General features: G+C 41.2%; 1 protein-coding gene across 2 annotated transcripts; it reads left to right on the top strand.

Moving 5' to 3' along the window:
• Nucleotides 1–2,272: 2,272 nt before the first annotated feature.
• LOC112218188 (mixed lineage kinase domain-like protein) lies at nt 2,273–14,690 on the top strand. 2 transcript variants are annotated; one of them, XM_024378779.2, is made up of 11 exons: nt 2,273–2,379; nt 3,851–4,300; nt 4,450–4,557; nt 4,835–5,012; nt 5,113–5,213; nt 5,863–5,998; nt 9,705–9,789; nt 9,902–10,041; nt 12,697–12,746; nt 12,920–13,060; nt 14,429–14,690. In XM_024378779.2, exons 2-11 carry the CDS (start codon nt 3,853–3,855, stop codon nt 14,476–14,478), a joined length of 1,437 nt encoding a protein of 478 aa, XP_024234547.1. In that variant the 5' UTR covers nt 2,273–2,379; nt 3,851–3,852; the 3' UTR covers nt 14,479–14,690. The 2 variants fall into 2 exon arrangements, 1 of the variants encoding a protein (XP_024234547.1); XR_006079327.1 differs by lacking the exon at nt 12,697–12,746.
• Nucleotides 14,691–16,144: the final 1,454 nt, after the last annotated feature.

Genomic DNA, 16,144 nt, shown 5'->3' with positions numbered 1-16,144 from the left:
AGCCGGGCGCAGTAATCACTGACACAGTCCGCCAGGTGTACGGTGTTTCCTCCGACACATTGGTGGGGCTGGCTTCCGGGTTAAGCGGGCATTGTGTCAAAAAGCTATGCAGCTTGGTTGGGTTGTGCTTCAGGGGACCCACGGCTTTTGACCTTAACCGCTCATGAGTCAGTGCGAGAGTTGCAGCGATGAGATAAGACTGTAACTACCAATTGAATACCATGAAATCCAAAAGAGGTAAAAAAAAGAAGATGTGTAGTAGGGGTAAGGTGACTAGCACGCCCAATTTTTCAGTTTTTCATTTGTTAAAAAAGTTCGAAATATCCAATAAATGTCGTTCCACTTCATGATTGTGTCCCACTTGTTGTTGATTCTTCACAAAAAAATACAGTTTTATATCTTTATGTTTGAAGCCTGAAATGTGGCAAAAGGTCGCAAAGTTCAAGGGGGCCGAATACTTTCGCAAGGCACTGTACCTGCCAGCAACGGGTGTGGCTGAAATAGCCAAATACACTCATTTGAAACGGTGTCCACATACTTTTGTATATTTGGTGTATAGCTGGTTAGTGCTTGTCCCCTGGCCAGTATATTGCCCAGAATGTAAGAGACGGGCCACAGTTCTGGTCTTGTATGCTAAAACCAACAATTTGGAGTGAGCCGTCTGAAATGCACTTCTGTGGTTGAGTAATGCTTACTTACTATTGCAGCGTTTTCTATAATAAAGTTATTTATATCATTATCCGAGCCAAAGCCTTGAAGGTATCTATTTGTACTAGTGCAAAGTGCTTTCATGTAACCGTTGACTTTCAGGTACAAAACTCCAAAATGCTTGGTTAACATTACCTGCGCTTGAAGACACCTATATTCGTCTGCTAAATAAGGACTAGCAATGGCCCAGTGCAGTGCTTTTTGTGAAAAAAAATGTAAACTAAATGTATTGGCGTGTTTGCTAGCATTTGTAACTTGAGTCTGATAATTATCTGTACAAAACAGTTAGTCTAATGATACTTGTTGTCGTACTCTAGATGGCACGGTATAATTAACTTGAAAATGGAGACTGATGTACTATAACTTTTGGCTTTAAATCTGAAGCGTGGCAAGAATTGACACTGTGCGCACTTCAAACTGAAAGACCGCTCATTTACATATCCCCTTGACCTTCAACCTTAAGAGTGATACTGATTGGCTGTTAAACATGGGAGTTATGGACTATCATTAAAGGTGTATAGCTCCATATATTACACTTGTGGAATATAAAAATACTTGCTTGATATGTTGGATGTTTTAAAGAAACACTCCTCAAGATAAGAGTGGAGCTGAATGGAGAGAGAGAACTTTCTCTGCTGAGTTTATAAAACTGTAAAGAGTGTTTTATGTACAATTGTCAACAAAATTAGATAAACTTCACTTTTTCAATAGTAGTAAAATCAATCTGTTCTTTTGTTTTTTGATATGCAGTCTCTCCCTACTCAAGTGCTGTTGGGGTATATAAACTACCGAGTCAGAGAATTTATCCCAAGACCAATGCAGTGTGATAATTGTAAAGATGTTGGTCATGTAGCAAGTGTTTGCAGAAGGGAGAAGCTGAGATGTCCAAGTTTTGGAAAGGATCATATTATTTGATATAAAAGGAATGAATATGTGACATGTTGCAATTGCGGTGGGAATCATGAAGCCATGTCTTCCGAATGCCCCAAAAGGGTGAAAGAGAATGAGGTGGCCAAAGTCTGGGTTGTAAAACAGAGCATTTCATATGCAGCAGCTGTGAAAATGGTTGAGGGTTTGAATGGTGTATCAGAAGAGTCCAAGGTAGTGGATAGGCCTACACTGCAGGATACAGGGATTGCCTTTCACCAGCAGGATCCTGACATTTTAAAGATTAAGAAGGTGGACTTTTTGGCCTTTATAGGTATGGTAATCAATGGCAATGCCAATGTGGAGAGAAGGCCCAGGAAGATAGAAATCATAGTGATTGTGGCGGAGAGGTTCCTGGGGCTGAAGGATTTCTCAGCGAAGGAGTTACATGCAATATTGACACAAGCTGTACCACCCTCTCAGGTCCTAGAGCCTGAGAGGGGAGATATGGAGAACTAAAAGAAGGAAGAAGTGGGAGTTTTGTTTGTTTTGGCAATGTACTATTTTTATTAGGGTGGATTACATATGGATTTTTTAAAATTATCATTATTTTAAATTTTTTTCAAACCATCCAGTTAGTGGTGGCAATACAACTTTTTGGGTGTAGTTTGCCATAAAACCCACAGAAGAAAAAGAAGCTCTTCTAGTGGTGGTGTGGGAGGAGCTCCATAGAAACCTTTGCATACTAAGGGTGTGATCTCCTTTCAGTTTCAGATGTCACAGCACCAACAACAGTCACTCAAGGTAATTTCCATTTCAAACGTACAATAGGTTTTAGGTTAAGGACATTAACAAGTGCTTGTTGCGTGTGATTTGTCTTATAGCCTGCTTCCTGCTTTTTCCTGCTTCCTGCTTTTTCCTAGCCTTTTACTCAAACCATTCATCGAAAGTTCTCACTAGTGTGTCTGTCTCCTCTGAAAAGCGAGAACCTCTGATTGTCATTGATAGATGCTGGAAAGTGTGAAAAGAATACAACCAATCGACAGATGTGACTCATACTAGTGATATGGGGGCTCTATAGCCCATTCAATAGACGGTAAACATATACCGTCTATTCACGAAGCTGTCTGCAGCCTGAGGGAAATTCCCCGACGCTGCACAAATGCTCTGTCTAAACGTCTGTACGCCACGCTTGCAATCCACCCCAAAACTATATTTTTGTATTTGTTTCTTTAGTCCGTTGTTGACATAGTCCCAAAATGTTTAGCTTGTCAGCTATCAAGTTTTCAAGATATCTAACTTTCAAAATACAGAAATCATCCCTGTATGATCACCTGTGTGTAACAGAAAAATACTGTCAGCTGCAACTGTGTTAAAACAGTTTACAGTAAGTGTATATTTTGCTTTTGTGAAATTATTTTTGGTGTGATATGGAGGTAAAGTAGTTCGCAGAGATCCAGCTGTGGTCCATACGTTCTGCGGAGAACCCAAGACGGAAAGCTGTAACCCCCTCTTGGGTTCTCGAGAGCAAGGCAGTCTATTGAAATGAGCTGTTTACGAATTATTTCCTTGTCAGCACTTGTTATTCAGTTACCTCCTAGAGGCAATAGAAAAACAGTTTAGGTTGTAGAATTACAGTTCTGTGATTTTTGGAATGGCTAAGACAGATGCTATTGCTTTGAATGATCCTAAGCAGGGGTTGCCAGCCAACACAAAGGGGTAGCTACATCCTTAACCTGCGTCTGGGGAATCAGACCGTATTGTTTGTCATAACTGCTGCTGTTCATTGATTGCTCAACTGAACATGACTTAAAAATCAAGGCCAAATGAAATAAACTTCCCTCAGCTTTCACAAGAGCTTAAAAACGGCACATTAGTCTCACATCGGATGTGTCTCGGAGATAAGCAAGTTTCCCTTCCTCTACTTGACTAATGTTCAAAAGACATTAACTGACATTACTCAGTGCCAAAGTAGCTATGGAAATACGAAGTTATGGTTACAAATGACCAGAAAACCTGATGTATCCATTTTGGATTTTATTATTTATGTAATTAGGTGGTAACAATGCCTTCCCTGCACACACACACACACACACACACACACACACACACACACACACACACACACACACACACATATAATGTCTAGCTGAAGTGAGAGAGGCGTCTCCAGAACTTGTATGACTGTTGTGATTTTTTTAGTTGTTATGTATAATAAGGCAAGTCAGTTTTTGTCTTGTCTAATGCATTTCTTAATCCATTCTATTCCCTCCAGCCATGGACATCATAGATCCCATCTTGGGCATAGCGGAGACGCTTTACTCTCTATGTAGTGAAGTGAAAGCCAATAAGAAGCGCTGTCAGCGTTTGGCTCAGCGCATAAAAGCCTTGGATGAGCTGGTGAGAGCAGTCAAGGTGAAGGGACTGGGGCAAAAGCCTTCCCTTGTGAAGAATGTCCTATGCGAGCTCAAACTCACCCTGGAAAATGCCCAGGACGTGGTTAAGAAATACTCCTGCGCCAGCTACCTGAAGCGCATCCTGAAGGCCTACGACCAGGGAGATGATTTTGGGAGTTTAAATGAGCGTCTGAATGATGCGGCTCAGGGGCTGTCGCTAGCCCTACAGGTGGATCAGAGTGACGATCTACTTCAGGAGTCTCGAGAGACGACACGATGGAGAGAGGATGAGGCTGACAGGGAGAGTGATCGTCTGGAGCTGCAGAAATGTGAGATAGCTCTACCATGCCGTTTCAGTGCAAGGTCAATCGAATGGCCTCTCTGTATGAGCAGGTAGGGAAAGCTCCAGTTGTTGATCCTGCTGACTACCCCAAATTTATTTGTGTGTGTGTGTGTGTGTTACTGTTATGTCCCACAGTGCTACTGTCTCTGGCGGAGGACACGAAGGAAAGTGTGGACACAGTGCATGAGAAAGTGGACTCCACCCAAGAAGACGTGAAAGACATCAAAGCCATGTTGGAAACCTGTAAGTAAGCCTCTATAGATTAATTGTCATTACAAACTGTACTTGTAACTGTCGCCGTTTCTAATTTCTTACTGATTTCAACCTGCGTCCGATGATAAAGGAGACTGTGTGAGTATATCCTATCGGCTCAGTTTTGCATCCTACATCAGGTCTCTCCATTCGCACTGTATTTTGCGTGACGTTGTGCTGTGATACCTTCAGTTCTCTGTGTTATTGGTTTGATGTGCCTATGTGACTTGCCATCTCAGTGACTTTGTTGTGCGTTTCCCATTGACAGTAATGAAGCCCAGTATTTTTCATGAAGACATCAGAGAGATCAAGCCAGAGGAGCTGATCTACGACGTGCCCAAAGAGCCCTTCATCAAAAATGACAATTCAGAGATATTCAAAGGAGAGTACAACAAATTCACAGTGGCCATCAAAAGATACGCCTACTCAAGTGGCACAAGCCTGAGGTATGTAGCGTAGCATACAGGACGTCTCAAAGAGTTCTTGTAATATCAGCTTCGGTGCTAAACATCTATTTGTTTAATGGGTTACGTGTGTCCCACACAGTCAGGTGAGAAGTGTCTTTAAAAAGGAAGTGGAGACTATGAAACGCTTTGAGTCACCAAACATCCTGCGAATGTTTGGGATCTGTGTCCAGGAAGAGAACGGTGAGTCAGCTTCTGTATTTGTTTTATAGTATGTGTAATAATTGCTGAAGAAATATAAGATGGGATCAAATCACAATGTGATTGCAGGATATTTCAAAATGTTTTTTATTTTACCTTTATTTCACTAGGCAAGTCAGTTAAGAAATTCTTATTTTCAATGATGGCCAACCGGGGAACAGTGGGTTAACTGGCCTAGGAACAGTGGGTTAACTGGCCTAGGAACAGTGGGTTAACTGGCCTAGGAACAGTGGGTTAACTGGTCTAGGAACAGTGGGTTAACTGGCCTAGGAACAGTGGGTTAACTGGCCTAGGAACAGTGGGTTAACTGGCCTAGGAACAGTGGGTTAACTGGTCTAGGAACAGTGGGTTAACTGGCCTAGGAACAGTGGGTTAACTGGCCTAGGAACAGTGGGTTAACTGGCCTAGGAACAGTGGGTTAACTGGTCTAGGAACAGTGGGTTAACTGCCTGTTCAGGGGCAGAACAACAGATTTGTACCTTGTCAGCTCGGGGATATGAACTTGCAAACTTTGGGTTACTAGTCCAACGCTCTAACCACTAGGGTACCCTGCCGCCTCATTTCAAAATGTGATGATGATGTGCCCTTGTTGCAGTTAATAATCCTCTTCTCTACCGTGGTTGTCCCGCAGGACCCAATCCAAACTTCCTCATTGTCATGGAGTTTTGTGAGAAGGGCAGTCTGAGAGAGGTTCTGGATTCCCAAAGGAAGCTGCCCTGGGACAGAAAGGCTCGCTTGAGTCTGGATGCAGCACGGGGCCTCTACAGGTAACAGGTTAATGTTTATTGTCATGAGTCTGGATGCAGCACAGGGCCTCTACAGGTAGCAGGTTGATGTTTATTGTCATGAATCTTGACCTAAAGGCAGTAATGATGGGCTAGATGGGCAAGCTGCTTTTTGATCTTGATTGAAGGTATTTTTTTAGACATTAGGTTTAGTAGTGTGGTTAAGGTTAGGTTTAAAATCAGATTTTGTGTCTTTGTGACTGTTCTAGCTAGTGACCACTGCAGAGCTGCCTCCAGGGCAAAAATCGTGACAATAAATGCCAACCTACCTACAGTTATACAGTACCACTATATAAGTGAATCTCTTTACCTTGTGCCCTACATACATGAAACCAGACAGTACACCTATTACACATGACGCACGGAGCCCCATTTCTATCATATCTTTGTGTTATATTGATACCATTTTAACTAAGGAATCGGTCTATCATACATTTTTTATAGTTGAGTAAGTCTTTCTCTTTCGCTCGCTCGCTCTCTTTCTTTCTTTAATTCATATACACTACCGGTCAAAAGTTGTAGAAAACCTTCTCATTCATGGGTTTTTCTTTATTTTTACTATTTTCTACATTGTAGAATATTAGTGAAGACATTAAAACTATTAAATAACACATGTGGATTCATGTAGTAACCAAAAAAGTGTGAAATAAATAAAAATAGATTTTAGATTCTTCAAAGTAGCCACCCTTTGCCTTGATGACAACTTTGCACACTCTTGGCTTTCTCTCAACCAGCTTCACCTGGAATGCTTTTCCAACGGTCTTGAAGGAGTTCCCACATATGCTGAGCACTTGGTGGCTGCTTTTTCTTCACTCTGCTGTCCGACTCATCCCAAATTATCTCAATTGGGTTGAAGTCGGGGGATTGTTGGAGGCCAGTTCATCTGATGCAGCACGCCATCACTCTCCTTCTTGGTAAAATAGCCCATACACAGCCTGGAGGTGTGTTGGGTCATTGTCCTGTTGAAAAACAAATAATAGTCCCACTAAGCACAAACCAGATGGGATGGCGTATCACTGCAGAATGCTGTGGTAGCCATGCTGGTTAAGTGTGCCTTAACTTCTAAATAAATCACAGACAGTGTCACCAGCAAAGCACCCCCACACCATGACACCATCTCCTCCATGCTTTATGGGGGGAAATACATATGCGTAAATCATCCGTTTACCCACATCGCTTCTCACAAAGACATGGCAGTTGGAACCAAAAATAAAATATTTGGAGTCATCAGACCAAGGGACAGATATCCACCGGTCTAATACCATTGCTGTGTTTCTTGGCCTAAGCAAGTCTCTTCTTATTGGTGTCCTTTTAGTAGTGGTTTGAAGGCCTGATTCACACGGTCTCCTCTGAACAGTTGAGATGTTTGTTACTTGAACTCTGTGAAGCAGTTATTTGGGCTGCAATTTCTGAGGCTGGTAACTAGTGAACTTATCTTCTGCAGCAGAGGTAACTCTGTGTCTTCCATTCCTGTGGCGGTTCTCATGAGAGCCAGTTTCATCATCGTGCTTGATGGTTTTTGTGACTGCACTTGAAGAATCTTTCAAAGTTCTTGAAATGTTCCATATTGACTGACCTTCATGTCTTAAAGTAATGATAAACTGTCGTTTATCTTTGCTTATTTGAGTTGTTCCTGCTATAATATGGACTTGGTCTTTTTACCAAATAGGGCTATCTTCTGTATACCCCCTACCTTGTCGCAACACATCTGATTGGCTCAAATGCATTGGCTCAAATCTACAAATTAACTTTTAACAAAGCAAACCTGTTAATTGAAATCCATTCCATGTGACTACCTCATGAAGCTGGTTGAGAGAATGCCAGTGTATTCTTTATTTTTACTATTTTCTACATTATAGACTAATAGTGAAGACATATAAACTATGAAATAACACATATGTTATGTAGTAACCAAAAAAGGGTTAAGCAAATCAAAATCAAATCAAATCAAATTTTATTTGTCACATACACATGGTTAGCAGATGTTAAAGTGTAGCGAAATGCTTGTGCTTCTAGTTCCGACAATGCAGTAATAACGAACAAGTAATCTAACCATCAATTCCAAAAAAACTACTGTCTTATACACAGTGTAAGGGGATAAAGAATATGTACATAAGGATATATGAATGAGTGATGGTACAGAGCAGCATAGGCAAGATACAGTAGATGATATCGAGTACAGTATATACATATGAGATGAGTAAACCAAGTGGCATAGTTAAAGTGGCTAGTGATACATGTATTACATAAGGATGCAGTCGATGATATAGAGTACAGTATCTACGTATGCATATGAGATGAATAATGTAGGGGTAACATTATATAAGGTAGCATTGTTAAAGTGGCTAGTGATATATTTACATCATTTCCCATCAATTCCCATTATTAAAGTGGCTGGAGTAGAGTCAGTGTCATTGACAGTATGTTGGCAGTAGCCACTCAATGTTAGTGGTGGCTGTTTAACAGTCTGATGGCCTTGAGATAGAAGCTGTTTTTCAGTCTCTCGGTCCCAGCTTTGATGCACCTGTACTGACCTCGCCTTCTGGATGACAGCGGGGTGAACAGGCAGTGGCTCGGGTGGTTGATGTCCTTGATGATCTTTATGGCCTTCCTGTAGCATCGGGTGGTGTAGGTGTCCTGGAGGGCAGGTAGTTTGCCCCCGGTGATGCGTTGTGCAGACCTCACTACCCTCTGGAGAGCCTTACGGTTGAGGGCGGTGCAGTTGCCATACCAGGCGTTGATACAGCCCGCCAGGATGCTCTCGATTGTGCATCTGTAGAAGTTTGTGAGTGCTTTTGGTGACAAGCCGAATTTCTTCAGCCTCCTGAGGTTGAAGAGGCGCTGCTGCGCCTTCCTCACGATGCTGTCTGTGTGAGTGGACCAATTCAGTTTGTCTGTGATGTGTATGCCGAGGAACTTAACTTGCTACCCTCTCCACTACTGTTCCATCGATGTGGATGGGGGTGTTCCCTCTGCTGTTTCCTGAAGTCCACAATCATCTCCTTAGTTTTGTTGACGTTGAGTGTGAGGTTATTTTCCTGACACCACACTCCGAGGGCCCTCACCTCCTCCCTGTAGGCCGTCTCGTCGTTGTTGGTAATCAAGCCTACCACTGTTGTGTCGTCCGCAAACTTGATGATTGAGTTGGAGGCGTGCATGGCCACGCAGTCGTGGGTGAACAGGGAGTACAGGAGAGGGCTCAGAACGCACCCTTGTGGGGCCCCAGTGTTGAGGATCAGCGGGGAGGAGATGTTGTTGCCTACCCTCACCACCTGGGGCGGCCCGTCAGGAAGTCCAGAACCCAGTTGCACAGGGCGGGGTCGAGACCCAGGGTCTCGAGCTTGATGACGAGCTTGGAGGGTACTATGGTGTTGGGACATATTTTATGAGGTTCTTCAAGGTAGCGACTCTTTGCTTTGATGACAGCTTTGCACACTCTTGGCATTATCTCAACCCGCTTCATGAGGAATGCTTTTCAGTTGGAAACTATTCATGCAGCTTATGATCCAACTACTTAAACTTCCATCCACCAATACTATGCAGTATGCTCTGGCGTTTCATCTTCTCTAAAATAGTGGGTACATTGTATCAGTGGTCTGCGCCTCTCTCATAAAAGTTCACATAAAAGAGAAAGTGTATCCTAATCACTTTGAGCTGTCATGACTAGCCAATCCCTCTCTAATTGTAGATTGCACCAGTCGGAGGAGAAGTTTAAAGTGCATGGATGCATCAACAGCAGCAGGTTCCTGGTAGATGCTGGGTACAGAGTGAAGGTATGAGGTTCAATGCAGCCCCGTACACAACCATGTGTGTTTGACACTACAAAGTGATAGGTTAAGTACTCTATCTGGATGTAATGTTCTGTTCTTTGTTATACATGGGTAGCTGGGAGGTTTTGAGCTGGCCAAAACCGATACGTCATTGAAGAGGACAAAGGATAGCAGTAGAAGCTCTTTATACTACAGCTCCCCTCAGCAGCTTGAGAGTATTAATCATAAGTACAACAAGGAATGTGAGATGTACAGGTCAGCTTCAAGTCAAAATACTACGCTCTCAACCATTGAAAAATCACAAACTCATTATAGTACCTTTTTTAGAAAGCATTCACATCCCTTGACTTTTTCCACATGTTGTCGTGTTACAGAATTTAAAATGGATTAAATTGAGATTTTGTGTCACTGGCATGCACACAATACCCTGTAATGTCAAAGTGGAATATTGTGTTAGAAATGTATCAAAGCTGAAATGTCTTGAGTCAATAAATATTCAACCCCTTTGTTATGGCAAACCTAAAGTTCAGGAGTAAAAATTTGCTTTACTAGTCACTTAATAACTTGCATGGACTCGATCTGTGTGCAATGATTGTGTTTAACATGACTTTAAGGACTACCTCATCTCTGTGCTCCACATATACAATTATCTGTAAATTCCCCCAGTCGAGCAGTGAATTTCAAACACTAATTCAACCACAAAGACCAGGGAGGTTTTTCAATGCCTCACAAAGAAAGGCACCTATTGGTAGATGGGTATAACTAAAACAGAATATTCCTTTGAGCATGCAAAGTTATTCATTACACTTTGGATGGTGTATCAATACACCCAGTCACTACAAAGATACAGGTGTCCTTCCTAATTCCGTTGCGGAGGAGGAGAAAACCGCGAAGGGATTTCATCATGAGGCCAATGTTAACTTTAAAACAGTTGCAGTTTAATGACTGTGATAGGAGAGAACTGAGGCTGGATCAACATTGTAGTTACTTCACAATACTAACCTAAATGACAGAGTAAAAAGAAGGAAGCCTGTATAGAATCAAAATATTCCAAAACATGCATCCTGTATGCAGTAAGGCACTAAAGTAAAGAATGTGGCAAAGAAATTAACTTTATGTCCTGAATATGAAGTGTTATGTTTGGGGTAAATCCAACAAAACACATCACTGAGTACCACTCCATATTTTCAAGCATGTCATATGGGCAGCAGTCGGAACCAAAATAATTTTCCAATCGTTTTGTTCTGAACAGAACCATTATTTGTGTTACGTTACTGTTCCGCCCAGCAAAATCAAGTTCTGAATTTATTTCAATTTTTACATTTAGCTCGACATTAAATTACTAAAATCAGTGCGGATAGAGCAGCTTACTATGGAGCGGGTAAGCAATTTAATCTGCATAGGAAAGTTGTTGAGAGCAAATTGTATTTTGCCGTAACATCATGGTTTAATCATAATAAAAGAAACGCACACACTGACATTTTGTTGGAAGCTCGCCTTGAAGCGCTGAGCATCATTCAATTACTTTGACCTTCCAGGTTGGTTTAACATTGGATCAGAGGAAACGCTATCTAGCTAACAAGCTTGTGTGTGCAGAGCAGCACTATAATTAAAAACACGTTTTATCTTTCTTGTAGTTTAATAAATCCAATGTGAAACGTGATGACTTTAGTGTCCTTAACTAGCATTGAAAAGGTTAATCCATTCTCTAATGAAACGTTTCTCCCTAATTTCTGAATCATGCTTGTAATGTCTTCAGGAGGCTATAGTAACCTATGCTTCAGAGGGGAGGCACATACGCACACCCACAGGCAAAGATCAGCTGGCAGGCAGACACTCTGTTACTGAGAAACTCAGCGAGGGCTTTGCATAGGTACTTTGATGCGATATTTGTGGGCCTGGAAAAATTGCCTGGAGCATAAAATAACATTTATTAACCGGTTCCCATGCTTTTAAAAGAATGGTTCTGTTCCGGAACTGTATAGATCACTGTTCCGGAACTGTATAGATCACTAGTTTCAGGCTCTGTTCCTCAAAGTTATTTTTCGATTCTGTTTCCTGAACTGGTTCCAACACTTGGTTATGGGTATGCTTGTCATCAGCAAGGACTAGGGAGTAAAATAATAAAATGTAATAAAAAAAGACTAGAGCTAAGCATAGGCAAAATCCTACACTCTTAGAAAAAAAGGTGCTCTCTAGAAACAAAAAGGGTTCTTCCTGGATCCAACAAATGGTTCTCCTATGGGGACAGCCGAAAAACCCTTATGGAACCTTTTTTTTAAATTTGTAAACTTTTTTTATAGGAGAGTAGAGGAAAACCTGCTTCAGCCTGCTTTCCAACAGACACTCAGAGACAAATTCACCTTTCAGCAGGACAATAACCTAATTTAACACTAGAGTTGCTTACTATGACGACATTGAATGTTCCTGAGTGGCCTGGTTACAATTTTGACTTCGCCTTAAATCTATGGCAAGACTTTACATTGTCGTTCTAGCAATGATCAAGAACCAACTTGACAGAGCTTGAAGAACCTTTCAGATAATGTGCAAATATTGTACAATCCAGGTGTGCAAATCTCTTCGACTTAACCAGAAAGACTCACAGCTGTAATCACTGCCAAAGGGTATTCTAACATTGACTCAGGGGTGTGAATACCTATGTTAATGAACTAAAAACACGTTTTCACTTTGTCATAATGGGGTATTGTGTGTAGTTTGGTGAGCAAAATAATATATTTAATCCATTTTGAATTCGAGTTGTAACACAATGTGGAATAAGTTAAGGGGGTATGAACACTTTCTGAAGGCATTTTTTAAATGTTGAAATGGTCTCTGTTGTTCTAATGTAGGCCCCTCAGGCCTAAGTCTACTGCAATTTAACTCTGTTTAAAAGTGTTGTGTTCTTTGCAGTTTTGGCATTGTCCTTTGGGAGATTGCAACCCGCAAGATTCCCTTCAGAGGTGTGTCAATTAGTGACAAGGCTGTGTGTAACAAACACTATCAGCAATATCAATGACACTGTATATCTGAAAATAGCATGGTTGGGTTTTATCTCCCTCCTAAGCATGTGCTTGCTCTGTCATATTTAGAAATGTATCATTACATTTCTGTTTTCTCTTGTACTTCTGATCAGACTGCTCACACAAAGAGGTGTATCAGATGGTGTGTAAAGACAAATATACTGAACCTCTTCCTGAAGACTGCCCTCAACTGTTGGGGGAACTGATCAACGACTGTCGCTCCTATGACAGCTTCCAAAGGCCAACGGCAGGAGGTAATACCTTCAACACACACAACTAATAGGCCTAGATACACAGTGTCCTCCATAATTATTGGAACAGCGATTCAGTTTTTCTTCTTTTGGCTCTATACTCTCAAAGTTTGGATTTTAAATCAAACATTTCCTCCCGGGTGTTGGATTCTAGCTTGAAATATACTTTTTCATGTTACCAGACTAGAACTTATTGATTACGGTACATGTGTAAGGAATGTATATGTTGGGGCCAATGGAGGATGGATAAGAACTAGGTCTATGGAAAGTTATGGACTTTGACGAGGGAGTGCAGAAAGTTTACGTTCTGCCAACATGTTATTGTTAAATCTCATGGCTCCTAAGGATTGAGGGAAAGAGCAACAGTATGGTTTAAGTCACTGATAAAGTAGGACAGTCGAGGATTAGGGAGACGCAAAGAATTCGGCCCGAGGTCACTTCCGATGAACTTCCACGCTCACAAAGGTTATAGTGCGAGGCAGGGCCAGGACTACACCAGTGAGAGGAAACAATTAAGTTCCTGACTAGCAACCGAGATGTATTGGCTGTCTAGATGTGCAAGGAGTTGACTCCGCCTAGTAGGAAGGTATGAATATATATGCTTGTGTAGACATGTCTTTGCAGCTATATGACCTAGTGGGTGAATAAACTTCATTTGAGCTTTTTCTAATCGTCTGAGTTTTTACGCTGTTCAGAACCTAACGGGTTAAAGTGCAGACTGTTGAGGGTATTCATCCATATCAGGTGAACTGTTAAGAAATGACATCACTTTTTGTACATGACCCCCCCCATTTTAGGGCACCAAAAGTATTGGGACAAATTCACTTGCTGTATGTGTATTGATGTAGTAAAAAGTTAAGTATTTGGTCCCATATTCCTAGCATGCAATGACTGCATGAAGCTTGTGACTCTACACATTTGTTGGATGCATTTGCTGTTTTATATATACCAACTTGATTGATGTATCCCCTGCATGCTATAAATATGGGACCAAATACTTTACATTTTACTACTTTAATACAAGTGAATTTGTCTCAATACTTTTGGTGCCCTGAAATGGGGGGACTATGGGCAAAAAGGGCTATAATTTCTAAACGGTTTGCCTGATATTGATGAAAATACCTTCAAATTAAACCTGACAGCCTGCAAATCCAAACTGTTGGAGTATAGAGCCAGAGGAAGAGAAAATGCTTCACTGTCCCAATCATTACGGAGGGCACTGTATGATCTACTGTAGGCCTACATACACCTGTCCGTATTGATTCCTTTATGTCCTCTCAGTTATCCTTGTTTCTTATTTCCATCCTTATAATCATTAAGAGGTGTTATCATACCCAGGACAGATTGAGTAATCAAGTTTCTGTTCCACAGTGTTAGTGGACAAGCTCCGCAAAGTGGTTGAGCAGCTAGAGGAGGACTAACAAACAGAGGTTTCCAACCCCAGAGTCCCCCGAAAAGAGGAAAACCAAGAGCGGTTATCAACCCCAGGTCAAAGGAAGACCAATTTACTGTCTCTCATTCTTTATGGGATTAAAACTTCTTCTGGATCGGTGTCCCATCCATGGGACGGTTGAGCTAATGTAGGCTAATGCGATTAGCATGAGGTTGTAAGTAACAAGAACATTTCCCAGGACATAGACATGTCTGATATTGTCAGAAAGCATACATTCTTGTTAATCTAACTGCACTGTCCAATTTACAGTAGCTATTACAGTGAAAGAATACCATGCTATTGTTTGAGACGAGTGCACAATTTTGAACATAAAATTATTAATAAACAAATTAGGCACATTTGGGCAGTCTTGATACTTACATTTGAACAGAAACGCAATGGTTCATTGGCTCAGTCTGAAACTTTGTACATACACTGCTACATACAAAATCTAAATTGCACGTGATGGCCTTTATCTTGCATTTCAAAGATGATGGTACAAAAAAATACAACACTTTTTCTTTGTATTATCTTTTACCAGATCTAATGTGTTATTCTCCTACATTCCTTTCATTTCCAAACTTCAAAGTGTTTCCTTTCTGTCGTGTCTTTGGCTATGCCGGATTAAGTGATATGACATGCTATTCTATAAAATAATTTCTCCGTAATTAATATCACCTGATTGAGCTAATCATGTAAATGTAATTAACTAGAGTCGGGCACCACAAAATAATATTTATAGAGCTGTTATCTTCCGAATAAACTCTTAAAGACCTAGTAATATTTTACATCAATAGCAGTCAATATTAATCCTCCTCTTAATTCAGTCTCATCTGAAAGTTGTAAATTATTTTATCTGCACGAACCCTGGCTAACAAGTTGAATCAGCAATACAAAATTGGGTTTTATTATTTATTTACTAAATACCTAACTAATCACACAGGATTACAGATACACACAATTAATCATAACTTGATTACAAATGACATCATAAAGGAAAACATCCCTAGCGGGCAGAACAGATATGACAGCTTGTTACACAAAGGAAAAGGGGCTGGGTTGAGTGAAAGAGCGGGAAAGACTGAGGAACAAAGGGAAAAAGCTGGGCTATCGTAAATACAGTATCTTATGCATCCTAAATATTTACTCTGAGCTGCGCTTCAGTAGGTTGGTGGTAGATGGAAGGCCATGTTGCGAAACCAAGCCCTTTGTCCTTTGAAGAATGTCTCTGGTGGTCAATTGGATACGTTGTAGTTACGTTGTTGTGTGATAGACAGGAAACTCTGTCTGTTCCTTCCTAATCCTTGTTTGCAGCGGCTATTGCTAACTCAACGGCTAGGAGGGATCACTTCTGTAGTGAATAAGAGTTCAAAGTTCATAGCATTTGCAACCAAAACTCACGCTGATGTTGGCTTCGTTCTGTAGTTATTATCTGAATCATTCTGACATAGGACCGTCGTCCTCAGAACAGGAAGTTATGTTGTCGTCAAGGGCTTATATAGGAAGGGAGAAAAGGGGTGTGTTTCATAGTTTACAACCCCTCTCTTCACGTGGGCGGGCCACTAAGTGAGCAGCCCTATGTTATGAAAACCCACATCTCACATTTTAGAAGCTAAAATCACATTTCACCCCATCACAAATAATTTCATATTCAA

This window comes from Oncorhynchus tshawytscha, linkage group LG19, assembly GCF_018296145.1.
Source record: "Oncorhynchus tshawytscha isolate Ot180627B linkage group LG19, Otsh_v2.0, whole genome shotgun sequence".
Lineage (NCBI taxonomy): Eukaryota > Metazoa > Chordata > Actinopteri > Salmoniformes > Salmonidae > Oncorhynchus > Oncorhynchus tshawytscha.
Note: the sequence above shows the minus strand (reverse complement) of the source record. Positions and strands in the feature narration are given on the sequence as shown.

Bases quoted from the DNA above. Each gene is read 5' to 3' on its own strand.
- LOC112218188 (XM_024378779.2), top strand. From the start codon at position 3,853: ATGGACATCATAGATCCCATCTTGGGCATAGCGGAGACGCTTTACTCT. The intron at 5,214-5,862 runs GTGAGTCAGCTT...GTTGTCCCGCAG, and splicing joins CTGTGTCCAGGAAGAGAACG to GACCCAATCCAAACTTCCTC. The intron at 9,790-9,901 runs GTATGAGGTTCA...ATACATGGGTAG, and splicing joins ATGCTGGGTACAGAGTGAAG to CTGGGAGGTTTTGAGCTGGC.